The 11,855-nt window shown below is 54.7% G+C and overlaps 3 protein-coding genes across 3 annotated transcripts; 2 read left to right on the top strand and 1 right to left on the bottom strand.

Annotated features, from left to right (window-relative positions):
* Positions 1–1,538: 1,538 nt before the first annotated feature.
* Positions 1,539–6,553, top strand: HD553DRAFT_278359 (uncharacterized protein; the record flags this gene model as incomplete). The annotated part of the gene is made up of 11 exons (XM_046178042.1): positions 1,539–1,973; positions 2,087–2,157; positions 2,248–2,386; positions 2,429–2,529; positions 2,737–3,142; positions 3,317–3,469; positions 3,543–3,851; positions 3,925–4,395; positions 4,457–5,776; positions 5,846–6,313; positions 6,383–6,553. The coding sequence occupies 11 exons, from the start codon at positions 1,539–1,541 to the stop codon at positions 6,551–6,553; spliced, it is 4,044 nt and encodes a 1,347-aa protein (XP_046032680.1).
* Positions 6,554–6,788: 235 nt separating this feature from the next.
* Positions 6,789–8,254, bottom strand: HD553DRAFT_151157 (uncharacterized protein). Its single transcript, XM_046176743.1, has 7 exons — positions 8,142–8,254; positions 8,000–8,087; positions 7,918–7,936; positions 7,791–7,838; positions 7,712–7,723; positions 7,501–7,653; positions 6,789–7,438 (listed from the first exon to the last, which is right to left on the bottom strand). The coding sequence occupies exons 1-7, from the start codon at positions 8,207–8,209 to the stop codon at positions 7,236–7,238; spliced, it is 591 nt and encodes a 196-aa protein (XP_046032679.1). The 5' UTR covers positions 8,210–8,254; the 3' UTR covers positions 6,789–7,235.
* A 2,011-nt stretch (positions 8,255–10,265) lies between these two features.
* On the top strand, positions 10,266–11,851 carry HD553DRAFT_353208 (ribonuclease III domain-containing protein; the record flags this gene model as incomplete). The annotated part of the gene is made up of 3 exons (XM_046183755.1): positions 10,266–11,111; positions 11,267–11,412; positions 11,503–11,851. The coding sequence occupies exons 1-3, from the start codon at positions 10,356–10,358 to the stop codon at positions 11,849–11,851; spliced, it is 1,251 nt and encodes a 416-aa protein (XP_046032678.1). The 5' UTR covers positions 10,266–10,355.
* Positions 11,852–11,855: the final 4 nt, after the last annotated feature.

Here is an 11,855-nt window from a genome sequence, read left to right as displayed (position 1 = left end):
CGTGATGCGACCCAGAAACGCGTCAAGGGCTAATCGGGCGGATGCAAAAAACCGTCGATAGGCCGAAAGCGGATGCAAAAGGTGACGGAGAGGGAGGGGACACCACCCAACACCCCGTCCTCCTGCTCGTTGTACCTACCTAGCTGACCTTCTACTCTAGGTCAGCTACTCTGATCCAACCACGACCTGCTCTCAGATTTACAAACAGGCTCATCTCTTTACGAACATTCGGCTCTCCTTCCACACTTGCCGGGAGGTGTAGCTTGACAGTAGAGAACACCGGCCTCGCCCTCCCTTTTGCCGGGTCATCGATCGGACCAGGATCACACACGGGAGAGGTTCATCACATCGTCTCGGCTCGACCTTTTGGGCACACTGCCGCAACACGATTGTGGTTCTATAGTGTATCAAAGACAGTCAGAGGACGTCTACAGACGGTGAGGGTGAGTCGTCTGGCTACCGAAAAACAAGGCGGAAGAGAAGGATAGACCGGACCGGCGTTGCCATGTTTATTAGCGGAAGAGCCTCAAGCTGACGATAATACCTCTCTCTGTGCTCTAGCTGCTGCATCGATATCACTTGAAGCTACTCCTCAGATACAGGCCCCATCCTCTTCATCAGCAAGCCTACCTATCTACCCACCTTGCGATAGTCTGGACTAGGATCGATCATATCCTCGTACACGTTCTTTCTCCTCGTCTAGCCTGCACAAGAGGAAAGGCGGTTCACAGGCGATCATCCTATCTACTCTCCTAGAAGGCCATATTCGAAAGTAATCCTCCTTGGTCGATTCCTCCTCGAGATTGTCTAAACCTAAACCCTACGACACCGAGAAGAACAACGTCAAGAAGAAACCTGCTTCGAGTTCTGGCCCGACCAGCAACCATAACAGTCCCAACCCAAGTGGCATATCTATACCTACCTCTATTTCGGACGCAACTAGCACCAACAATAATACCAACCTTGAGAGTCCGGTCATGAACACGGGTTCGGGATCCAATATCAATGTAGGGGGAGGTCCAAGGGACGATGGCCGGCCTAGCCCTGGGTCCGGTACGGCTGGAGGATCGGGCGCTATGGTGGTGGATTCGGGGAAAGACCTGACGTCCGGGATCGGGAGTACCGGCGGCAGCACAGTCAGCAACAACAACGGTCTTGCGCCTCAGGGTTCGAGCCAGGGCCAAGCCCCAAGTCAACCGCAAGGTCAACGGCCACCCAGTCAAGGTCAAGGTCAATTAGGCGGTGGATTGGGTATTTCAGCAGGAGGACCGGCGTATGGCAACTCGCCAGCACATTCGACGACTTATTCGAGAGCTTCCTCTGCTGTCGCTCCTGGTCTCGGAGTCGGTGGTTCTGCCGCCACTAACAGCTCAGGCACCGGCGCGGGCATAGGTGTAGGCTTGAGCTCAAATGGTATCAACCCCGCCTCGACGTCGACTCTGCAGAACCAGACTCAAAACCAGTCCCCCATCTCGACTCATGGACCCGGAGGTCAACCTTCCGGACAGCGAAAGTCGCCGACTTTGGGAGAATCCAAGATGGACGCCGCGAGTATCGGTCTCGCAGGACTTTCCGCGGGGTCTGGGGCACCTCAAGGTCAAGCTCCCGGTCAGGCTTTGGCTCCGGGACAAGCACCATCGCAGTCACAGGGTCAATCTCAATCTCAAGGTCTCCCACGCATCGGATCGCCTTCGGCTCAGAACCTTGTTCCCGGTCAACCTAGGCCTCAATCTGCGGGCCTTGGAGCCGGGGAACAGGATCGGACGAGCACGCCTGGGTTCGGACAGGGTCAAGGACCGGGTTCGGCGGGTAGAGCTGGATCGCCTTCGGCTGGTGCTGGGAGTGCTGCACCTGGTTCAGCGGGATCTGCGACTGCAGCGGGAGGAGCTGCAGCGGCAGGTGCGGGTGCGGGCGGGGCGGCTTATAGGCCGTTGAACGTCAGGGACGCTCTGAGTTATCTGGATCAGGTCAAGGTGAGTTTCCTACTTGTCTTCAGAGCTGCGTTTCGTCAATGGCGGTGCGAGTATAGTAGAAAGATGGGCATCGACTGAATGATCGTGCGCTTTTTGGCCGGACGGGTTTCCAGGTACAATTTGCCGATCAGCCGGACGTGTATAACCGGTTCTTGGATGTCATGAAAGAGTTCAAGGGGCAGACGTGAGTACACCTGCACAGGCTGGTCCTTGTCCGATTTGACAAGGGCGGAGTGATGCTGATAATCCGCTGTATTTTCTCCTTCTTTTACAGTATCGATACTCCTGGAGTGATCGACCGAGTGTCCACCTTGTTTCACTATCATCCCTCCCTGATTCAAGGTTTCAACACATTCTTGCCGCCCGGCTACCGCATCGAGTGTTACACGTCGACCGACCCTCAAGAGTTCCCCGTCTCCTTGCGCGGAGATCCAGCGTTTGGCAAGTCCGGACAGGGATTGATGATGATCTCGGTGACGACACCGAGTGGGACGGTCAACCAGATTCCTGGAGGTTTCGCTGCGGCTGAGAGGGAGAGGAGGACCAAGGAGCGCGAGTTGGCCGCCAGGGAAGAGAGAGAGAGGGAGCGCGAGAGGGATGCTCGGAGGGAGAGAGAGTTGAGGGGGAAACAGCCGATCTTGGGTGGAGCTGGTGCTGGGGCAGGCGTAGGTGCTGTTACTGGGGCCGGTGCTATCGAAATTAGGGAAGGAAATGCGTGGGACCGGGAACAATCACGACGAACGCAAGATGATCGTATCTTCAGAAGGGCGCCGGAGGAGGACGAATTTAGCAGGAGAGGCCAGTTGGGCCATGGGGTAGATGTAGGGAAACAGGGCGTTGATGTTGGCACGAACGAGAGATCTCACCGAACCGCCTACCTTCATCCTTCATCATTTTCGCAGGGCCGGAACCCCCCACTCGATTATCTTGGGCAAGGTGCAAAGCGGGTCTACGACGATGACTACGATTACGGACGCCAAGGTGGTCGACCCAAGGAGAACGAGACGGAATCGAGATCTGGCAATCTTCCCGCTCCAGCGGATTTGGGCTTACCGCCTCGTTCATCGGTCGCCGGGCTGGACCGTGCTGGAGTCGCAAACGGAGGCCCCAGTGGACCTTCGACACCAGGTGCCGCTCAATTACTGGCTAGCGGGATGAATGCGCAGCAGGTCACGCCGCGAGACCAGGATGCGGCCCAGACGGCTACACTGGAACAGCAACAGCAACAACAGCAACAACAACAGCAGCAGCAGCAACAGCAACAACAACAGGCAGCACTGCAGCAGTACCCTCCTGCCGCAGGTAACAACATGCCGGGCCGTTTGCAGCAACAGCTCCGCGAGACTCACGAGCGACCCGCCCAGATGGTCGAGTTCAACCACGCCATCGCGTTTGTCAACAAGATCAAGAACAGGTTCGCAGCTGATCCTGAGACGTATAAGCAATTTCTGGAGATCCTCCAGACGTATCAAAAGGAGACCAAGGATATCAACGAGGTGAGTGATGTAAAACCGTGTCCGAAGTGTACTGTTTGCTGATAGTAGGTTATGCGGGAATTGTCGGCGCCAGGTCTACTCGCAAGTCACAATCTTGTTTGACAATGCGCCTGACCTTCTTGAAGAGTTCTCTCAGTTCTTGCCTGGCGCCGATGGCCAACAAGGCTCGGGTGGGTTGTTCAGCGGAGATCTCTTCGGAGGGGGAGGCATCGCCCCTGCTGGACCTCAGGCTCCTCCTGCACCTCAGGCAGGTGCTGAGAAGGGTAAGCGCGGAGGCAAGGCTGAAAAGGATATCAAGGAGGCCGCAGTCCCGGCTGCCCCTGCCGCAGGAGGTTCGCGTAAAAAGCGAGCTGCCGACAAGGAGGGCAAGAGTGGTGCGAGGGTAAGTAGACCGATTAGTAGGGTAAGAGACGACCTATCGCTAAGGGCATAACTTGGCCACTGACGTTTCGCAGAGCAAGAAGAGCAAGGTCGCACACCGCGATGCGACACCAGCCGAAGACATTCCGAATGCCGGTCCGCCATCCTCTCAACCTCCGTCCGGCCCGAATACCCTCGCAAGTCAGAACGAAGTCGTCTTTTTCGAACGCGTCAAGAAGCAGATCGACGATCGGGTCACCTATCACGAATTCCTGAAGCTCTTGAACATGTTCGTCAACGACATCATTGATACCAAGACCTTGGTCGAGCGCGCCGCCTTGTTCCTCGGTGGCGATCAGAACGAATTGTTCCGCGAATTCAAGGCGCTTGTTGGCTGGAGTCAGGTCAATGTCGACGCTCAGGGTCAAATATCAAATCCGCCGACCGGGATGATTGTCCTCGACCCTCTCGGAGTCGCCGAGAATATACCCATGCTGCAACGACCCAAGGTTGACCTGAACAACCAGCGCGCGTCAGGACCGAGTTACCGCAAGTTGCCCAAGTCGGTAAGCCAAGAAGGTTGATGCGAGTTGCAGTACATTCAAAATGACTCCTTTACATTTGCAGGAAGTCAATCTGGCCTGCTCAGGACGGGATCCCATGTGTTGGGAGGTCCTCAACGATGAATGGGTATCACACCCAACATGGGCATCGGAAGACGCCGTCCCTTCAGCAGCTCACAAACGTAATGCTTATGAAGAAGCCCTTCACAAGACCGAAGAGGAGCGTCATGAGTACGACTATCACATCGAGGCCAACATTCGCACCATCGCCTTGCTCGAGCCGCTCAATGCCAGGATCAAGGAGATGGACGAGCTGGAAAAGGCCCAGTGGAAGCTCAAGCCCGGTCTCGGCGGTCAGAGCAAATCGATCTACCAACGGATCCTGAAGAAGATCTACGGTCGGGAGCAGGGTCTCGAAGTCATAGCCGCTCTGCACGAACAGCCTGCCATGGCTATCCCCGTCGTCCTCGCTCGGTTGAAGCAAAAGGACGAAGAGTGGAAAAAGGCTCAGCGCGAATGGAACAAGGTCTGGCGGGAGGTCGATGCGAAGAACTTTTACAAGTCACTCGACCACCAGGGCGTTGTCTTCAAGGCCAACGACAAGAAGGCTTTGGCTGCCAAGACCCTGATCGCCGAGGTCGAGGCGCTGCGTCAGGAGCAAACGCAAAAGCAGGCAGCATCAGGCGAAGCGACGCATTTGGCCGGATTTGAGCGTGGTCAATACAAGTTCTCGATCGAGGACATCGACTGCTTGCAAGACGCCCTAAAACTTTCGTTTTCTTACCTCGATCGAATGACCTTGGCCGCTGCCGATCGAGACCGAGTCGAGTCGTTCATTCGCGCTTTCATCCCGACGTTTTTCCAGTTCGACGCACAAGAGTACGATGCTACCTTTGGGGAACTCGCCAACGGAACGAGCGAGGAAGGCGGCAGCGAAGCGGGCGATGCGACGAGCGATGCCGGTAGTCTGCCAGATGATGAAGATCGTGCGAGCAACGTCGGCGGTAGGAAAGGTAGAGGCAAGGGTGACCTGCGAACCAAGTTGCTCAGGCAAGTTGTCGAAGCCGGCGAAAAGCGTGGCAAGCGGGCTGGGTCTGCAACTCCTGCGCCCTCCGAGGCTGCCACCGAGGCGGATCATACCAATGGCGACGTCGTCATGGCTGATGGCGAGACCGTTACCGATCCTGTCATATTGAGCGAGGAAGGCGTCGTAGAAGACGAGGATGTTGCTGCTAGCCGAGTGGCATTACAGGAGGGCGAAAAGACGTGGTTGAATGTCGAGGCGGCAGCATCAGAAGTGGACACGGAGCTTCCGAAGAAGACGCCTCGTCGACACGTCTTTTTCGGCAACAACAATTACTTTTGCTTCTTCCGCATGTTGCAGGTGAGTCTTCCTTTGCTGACATGACAATCAAGGCGTGACGCTGATGGCTTAATGCGTTTCACCCGATAGATCCTCTACTCGCGTCTCAAGACGTTCAAGGACCTCGCTTCGGGCCTGTCGGAAAACGCTGCTGGTTACCAGCCGGTCAATCCTATGGCGAAACAACTCGGCCTCACCGATCCTGCCGCGGCCATCTTGGAAGAAGGCGCCAACCCGGCGTCTCACTTTTACCCTCACCTCCTGGACCAGTGCGAAAAGTTGTTCGACGGCGAGATCGATACCCCAACATTCGAGGAGACTGTGAGATACATGTACGGGATCAGGGCTTACCCGGCCTTTACACTGGACAAGGTTGTCGCGGGCGTAATCAAGCACTGTCAAAACATCTTGACCGACGGCAAGAGCCAGGAGTTGTACGCGCTGTTGCAGGCCGATCGCAAGTACGAGGGTGGACGGTCGATCAGACAACAGATCGCCTATCGGGTCGAAGCAGAAAAGACGCTGGCACCTGATGAAAACGTGTTCAAGATCGAATGGGTAGGTCCCACTGTTGGAGCGGAGATGACGCGCCCTGTATATTGACCCGGCTCCTTCGTCCTCTCGTAGCTGGGAACGACCAAGCGACTTCGAATCATCCTGCTAGCCAAGGAAGACATCACAACAGATGACATCCAGACGGCCGAGCAACAGTGGGAAGCTTATATCGATAGCTTTACGTTGGCTCATCCGACGGAAGGGCTCGGTTTCGCGGTCGAGCCACCTTTCCTCAGGAGGTGAGTCGCCATGACCAGCGCCGGAATCTCTGACGGTTGAGCTGACGCGGCCGGTATATGTCAGGAACCTGGTGGAAGTGGAAGACCGAGGCGAAGAAGAGGCACATAGCGGGATGGCTGTCAAGATATCGCTGGAACGATATCGCATGTTTTTCGTGCCAGGTGAGTGAAAAAAGAAACGGACTATGTCAACAACAAGCACCCCTCGTGCTAGCAGTCAAACTGAAGGAATACCAATCTGATCACAGGCACCGAGGACTTTTACCATCGCGATACTAAATCGATTGATAAGGACGTTGCTGCCACAACGGCCGCTTATGATCGTCATCGGGAACTCAAGAAGACCGAGATGCACAAGTGGGTCGACGGTCTCGTCCAAAAGAGCGATGTCGTCATGGCGGAATCGTGAAGCGTTTGAGAATGGGAGGGCAAGCACACAAGGGAACGAGGAGGAACGAAAGGAAGGTGGTGCTCGAGGTCGGGTGCTGGTATATGCGCGCTGCTTTGATTTCGATTCAAGAATAGTCTTCTACCCGTGGTAGTAAAAGATTCCGGTTGGATACAATGTGTAAAACTAGCAAGCTAGGAGTCTGAACTATAGTGATACTTGACGGTACGAGACAAACATGGGTTCCTGGGCTCTACCAGGCAAGATGGTGTACAGGACGCCCGAACATAGACACAAATCACTCGTCAAAATAGCCTTTACGCTTCCAACCCGGTGTCGCTCGAGGTGAATTGTTGTGGTTATGCATCAGACAGACTTTTTTCTCTTGATGTCGCCCTGTACGTCTCCAGGATTGCAAGGCGTTTGCAAGGTACCGATAGTCTGGTTTGGCGATGAAGGACAGCCCCGAGATGTGCCTCAAAACGAGATGTAGCTCGCTCGCTACGATGACAATGGCTTGAGCCTTTTCTTTACTACGGACATGACTCTGTGGTTACACTTACGGAGATCCAGATTAGCACCTCCCGAGGCAAAGAGAGCTTCCTTCTGTTGCTGTATGTCCGTGTTTAAAGTGATTGACTCCTTGGTCCACTTCTGACCGGACCTTGCGAAGCTTTCCTCAAACTTCTGGGCATGTGTTGACCAGGGGAGTCGACCTGACACGCAAGGTTTTAGTAGATGACGAGGCTGTCGATAGTCACAGTCCAACCTTACCGTGATACAAATCTGGTAGAGATTGACAAAGCAGCATCAGCGCTGTCCGGGCATGATCCATAGAGCTGATGACACTTACACGAGATGACATAAAACCAGCTCTCGATATCATCTCGTCGCGAGGTTTCTGCCGGTACATCCAAATTTTAGCGTGCGCTTCTGTAAGCGTTATTACGTTATTGTACCATTCCTTGGGAATCACTCACGACATCGTCGACTCATAAACTGAATCATGATGCCAGAACCGTTAGTGTGGACCTAAGCGCGAACGAGATAGAGGTAGCTTACCGCCTGAGTCCCTACACACATAGCCTTGTCGCTTGGCTTATCGATATGCGTACCATCAGCGTTTCTATAAGCCTTTGCCATACCATAACTGCCACCGAAGATATTAGCTAGAGCACATCTTCCCCTTTCCCTTTGTGCTCACTCTATAAGAAACAACGAATCACGCTGGTTTCCCGCTCCGATACACATGTTCTCCGGTTTCTGCAGCATGGAAGAATTCAGCTCGGTTCGTGATCATGAATGATGAAGCCAGACGGTATCCTCACGATGTCCCGATGTACAAATCCCTTCTGATGCATATGCTCAAGGCTTCGTAGCAAATTGAAGCCGATCCAAGAGACGGTATCCACATCCCATCCTGCTTGAGATACCAGAACAGGCTCGAATCTCCGCATAGGGGGTCGCGCGTTCGGGTTGGGCCTGTGATTATGAGCAGAGGCGGGTGTTGAAGGACGATGATGGTGCGGGTATTGATGATCCAGCTGCGGAGTGGTCGTAGGTAGACGTGTGCTGCTGGCGTTCTGTAGTATATGGCGTCTGAACATACTCCCGAGGTCTTTTCCTAGACGTTGCATGACCAGAGCGTGATATGGTTCTTTCGGTAGAGCAGAAGCGGGCTGTTGGCAATCGTAAGATTGGCCCCTCAACTGAGCTGACGCGGCAGAGCTAGTTGTCGATACTGTCGGACTCGAGAGCGGCGACTTGACGTAATTGCCGTGATTCTGATTCTGACTGCTCCGAGGGGATGAAGGGGTAGACGGTCGAGAAGGAGTGGATCTCCGGACGGGTACGTCTGTCCGCGTGTAGAGGAAGAACCTCGCTGTACGATATAAGCACCGATGAGTATGATCTCCAAATGCGGTGAGAGAAGAAGGCAGTGGGCTCACGTATGCCTGGACCACCCTGAAGACGATTCAATACGCCTGCTTCATGGGGCAAATACGAACTCCCGGCCTTGACACTTCTCTCCCCCCAAATCACACATCCCCTAATGTGATCAGCTTTCTTCCCAAGAGGCCATCTCAAAGAACTTTCACGATGACCCAACTCACCGCTCGAGCTTGATAGCGACCTGTTTCTTGGCCTCGCAATCCTCGCAGAAACAATCGACCTCGGCCTCTTCTTCAGATTGACGATAGCCGACGCAAACCTTGCCAAAGCCGCCGCGACCGATCTCCCATTCGAGACTATTCGCTTGAAGCAGATCAATTCGTTATGCTTCAGTCACTCGAATATTCGATGTTCGGAATACTGCACGTACCGTGAGTAATAGTCTGAGGTTGGAGGAAATGTGAGACATGTGAGTATCGTCTCGTTTTAACGACAGGGGTCCGGACGCGACTCACCCTTCACTCGGAATGACATGCACTGGCTTCGACTCCTGCTGATAGGTTATGATCTAGTGCGAGTACCCTCTTGAGTGACAAGACAGGCGGCCGCCAAGAGAAAAAATATTCCAGGGACCTGCATTGTTGATCAGGGGAGTCAACATGACGTCGATATTTATCATACGGCTCCAAACAATGTAAGTGGGATTGACTGACTTGAGGGTAAGGGTAGAAGGGAGAGGGAAAGGTCGAAGAAGCAGAACCATCCTATGTTCAGAGAATGCTCGTTCCCCACCCCGACTCCTCCGGGTCTTGGCACCCGCTGGGCTTTAAGAGAGAAACGGCGGACCGGGCGTAAGAGCACGAGGCGGAGTGAGAACAGCACGCCATGCACGGGATAACTGACGATCTTTCGGTTCTCGATGGGCCTTCCTTTGTCGGACAACTCCGCGGGGCCGATAAATCCATGCGGAGGGCATGCGGGAAGCACGAGGCGAGGAGGTGCACAGCTTGGATGGAGAGGGATAGGACTCGGCGGACTTGCATCGCGATATAGCACATCAATGTGGCGCAATAAAAGTGTACGTCATGTTCGGGTGGTTCGTGTTGCCAGAATTCCCGTTCGCGTCGTCTCCTTGGAAGGTCGGTTCTTATCAGGCGTAAATCGGACTAGGGCCAGATTGCGGATGAGTCACCAAACCGATGTTCTAGTATTATACCGTTATAGTCCGACCTTTCAAGCGAGTACAGGCGCATGGGCGAGACGAAACACGAAACGCCCGAAGTGTTTCATGTCGTGCGCGTTTGTCTTGTGTGGTTGCGTGTGTCAAGTAGAAGCGCGTCGTATTTCTTTTCCCTAAGCGCGACACTACTAACGAGAGAGAGAGAGCGATCAAGCAAGAAGTCGAGAGATCGGTTTGATGTCGAGAGGGTTCGACAAGGACTAGACCTCGACATCTCGCAAACCTCCCAAAAGACTCGACGTAGTCACGCAGGCTATCAGTCCGCACGTATACATTCGAATAAGGATGGCCTCCTCGCGATCGACCATGTCGGCGCTCACACGTACCACCAACCCCTTACGCCGGGTCGTCCTCCATCACTCTCGAACCCTCACGACCACCCGTCCCCACCTCTCCAATGTTCCTTCCACTTACCGCAACCCATCTCTCGACCCATTGTATCGACCGGACTTTCCGGAAAACCTGCCCATCCCGCGATCGGCATTGGCGGCTCTCGGAGCTAGGTTGGAATTGAATCTGAGCGAAGGTGCCGGGGTGGAGGACAAGGTGTTGGTCTGCCTGACGGATCGGAGTTGGGACGAGAACAAGGTCAAGTCTGTCCGACGACCGACGTCGTCATCTTCGTCGTCAGTAGAGGGGGATACCACCGTGGTCGAATCGTCATCAACATCAGCAACAATAGCGTCATCATCAGCATCACCGAACAACCAACTCCTCTCTTCCCTAGGCAACTCCCTCCTCGGCCTTTTTACCTCGGAACACCTATCCACCCTCTACCCTAACCTTCCTACCCGGGTGCTCAAATCTAGCGTCTCGGCGTATTGCGGTCCTTCCGCCTGTGCATCTGTCGGACGTGAGCTGGGCGTAGGCGTGAACGTGTCTAGTTCGGAGGGGAGCGGGAGGACCAAGTTCGGACAGAGCGAAGGGTTGAGGGTCAGATGGGTCAGGGGAGGAGGGGATGGTGGAAAGGGGCAGAGAGGATGGGAAGTCGTCGTAGCGGACAGCGTGAGGGCGTTGGTCGGGCTGGTCTACCAAGAACGAGTACGTTCATCGTCACCCTCGTCGACTTTTCGCGGCCGCTCATCCGTGCTCGTACTGATCCGACATCTCACTTCAAATCATCTCGTCTCTTTCGTCCCATCTCATCTTCTCATAACCTCTCGCACTATAATCTTCAATGGACGTCTATACTACAGGGGATGAACGCCGCCCGTCAGTTCGTACACAACCAATTCTTGACCCGTCACGTAGACGTGGCGAGCATGTTGAACTTTCGGAATCCGAAACATGTCTTGGGGGTGGAGATGAGGCGGTTGGGATTGGGAGCCGGGGTCGAATCTAGGTGAGCAGCCGAGTCTTTTCCGTAGATTTTTTCACGTTGTACGCGGACCCGGATGAGGCTGACGGAAGCGGTGTGTCGTACTTTTCACAGGCTGTTGGCAGAGTCCGGCCGACATTCCATCTCGCCCATCTTCAATGTCGGTCTCTTCCTCCCTTCCGGCCTGAAACTCGCAGAAGGGTCCGGCTCTTCGCTGAAGATGGCCGAACATCGAGCCTGCGTCAACGCCCTCACGTCGATCTACCTCGTCCGAAAAGAATTTACCGGAGATGAAGAAGCTCGGGTAGGGTTGCCCACGAGCGTGCATGAGGATCGACCGATGAGTTTCGGAAAGGGAGGCGAGGAGGAAAGGGCGTTCAGGGGGGTCGTGGATGTGGGCAAGGGGGATGGGGTGTTTGGGACGGGTGAGGGGAAGAGGAAGTGGAGAGGCGGCAAGGCGTAGATGA

This window comes from Filobasidium floriforme, assembly GCF_021052385.1.
Source record: "Filobasidium floriforme strain CBS 6241 chromosome Unknown HD553scaffold_29, whole genome shotgun sequence".
Taxonomy (NCBI): Eukaryota; Fungi; Basidiomycota; class Tremellomycetes; order Filobasidiales; family Filobasidiaceae; genus Filobasidium; species Filobasidium floriforme.
This window is presented reverse-complemented; position numbering and strand designations above follow the sequence as displayed.

Excerpts from the sequence above, each read along its gene's own strand:
- HD553DRAFT_151157 (XM_046176743.1), bottom strand. The coding sequence starts at position 8,209 with ATGCTGCAGAAACCGGAGAACATGTGTATCGGAGCGGGAAACCAGCGT. Across the intron at positions 8,088-8,141 it reads GATTCGTTGTTTCTTATAGA|TTATGGTATGGCAAAGGCTT; the intron begins GTGAGCACAAAG and ends CTTCGGTGGCAG. Across the intron at positions 7,439-7,500 it reads AGGTGCTAATCTGGATCTCC|CGAGCGAGCTACATCTCGTT; the intron begins GTAAGTGTAACC and ends TTGTCATCGTAG.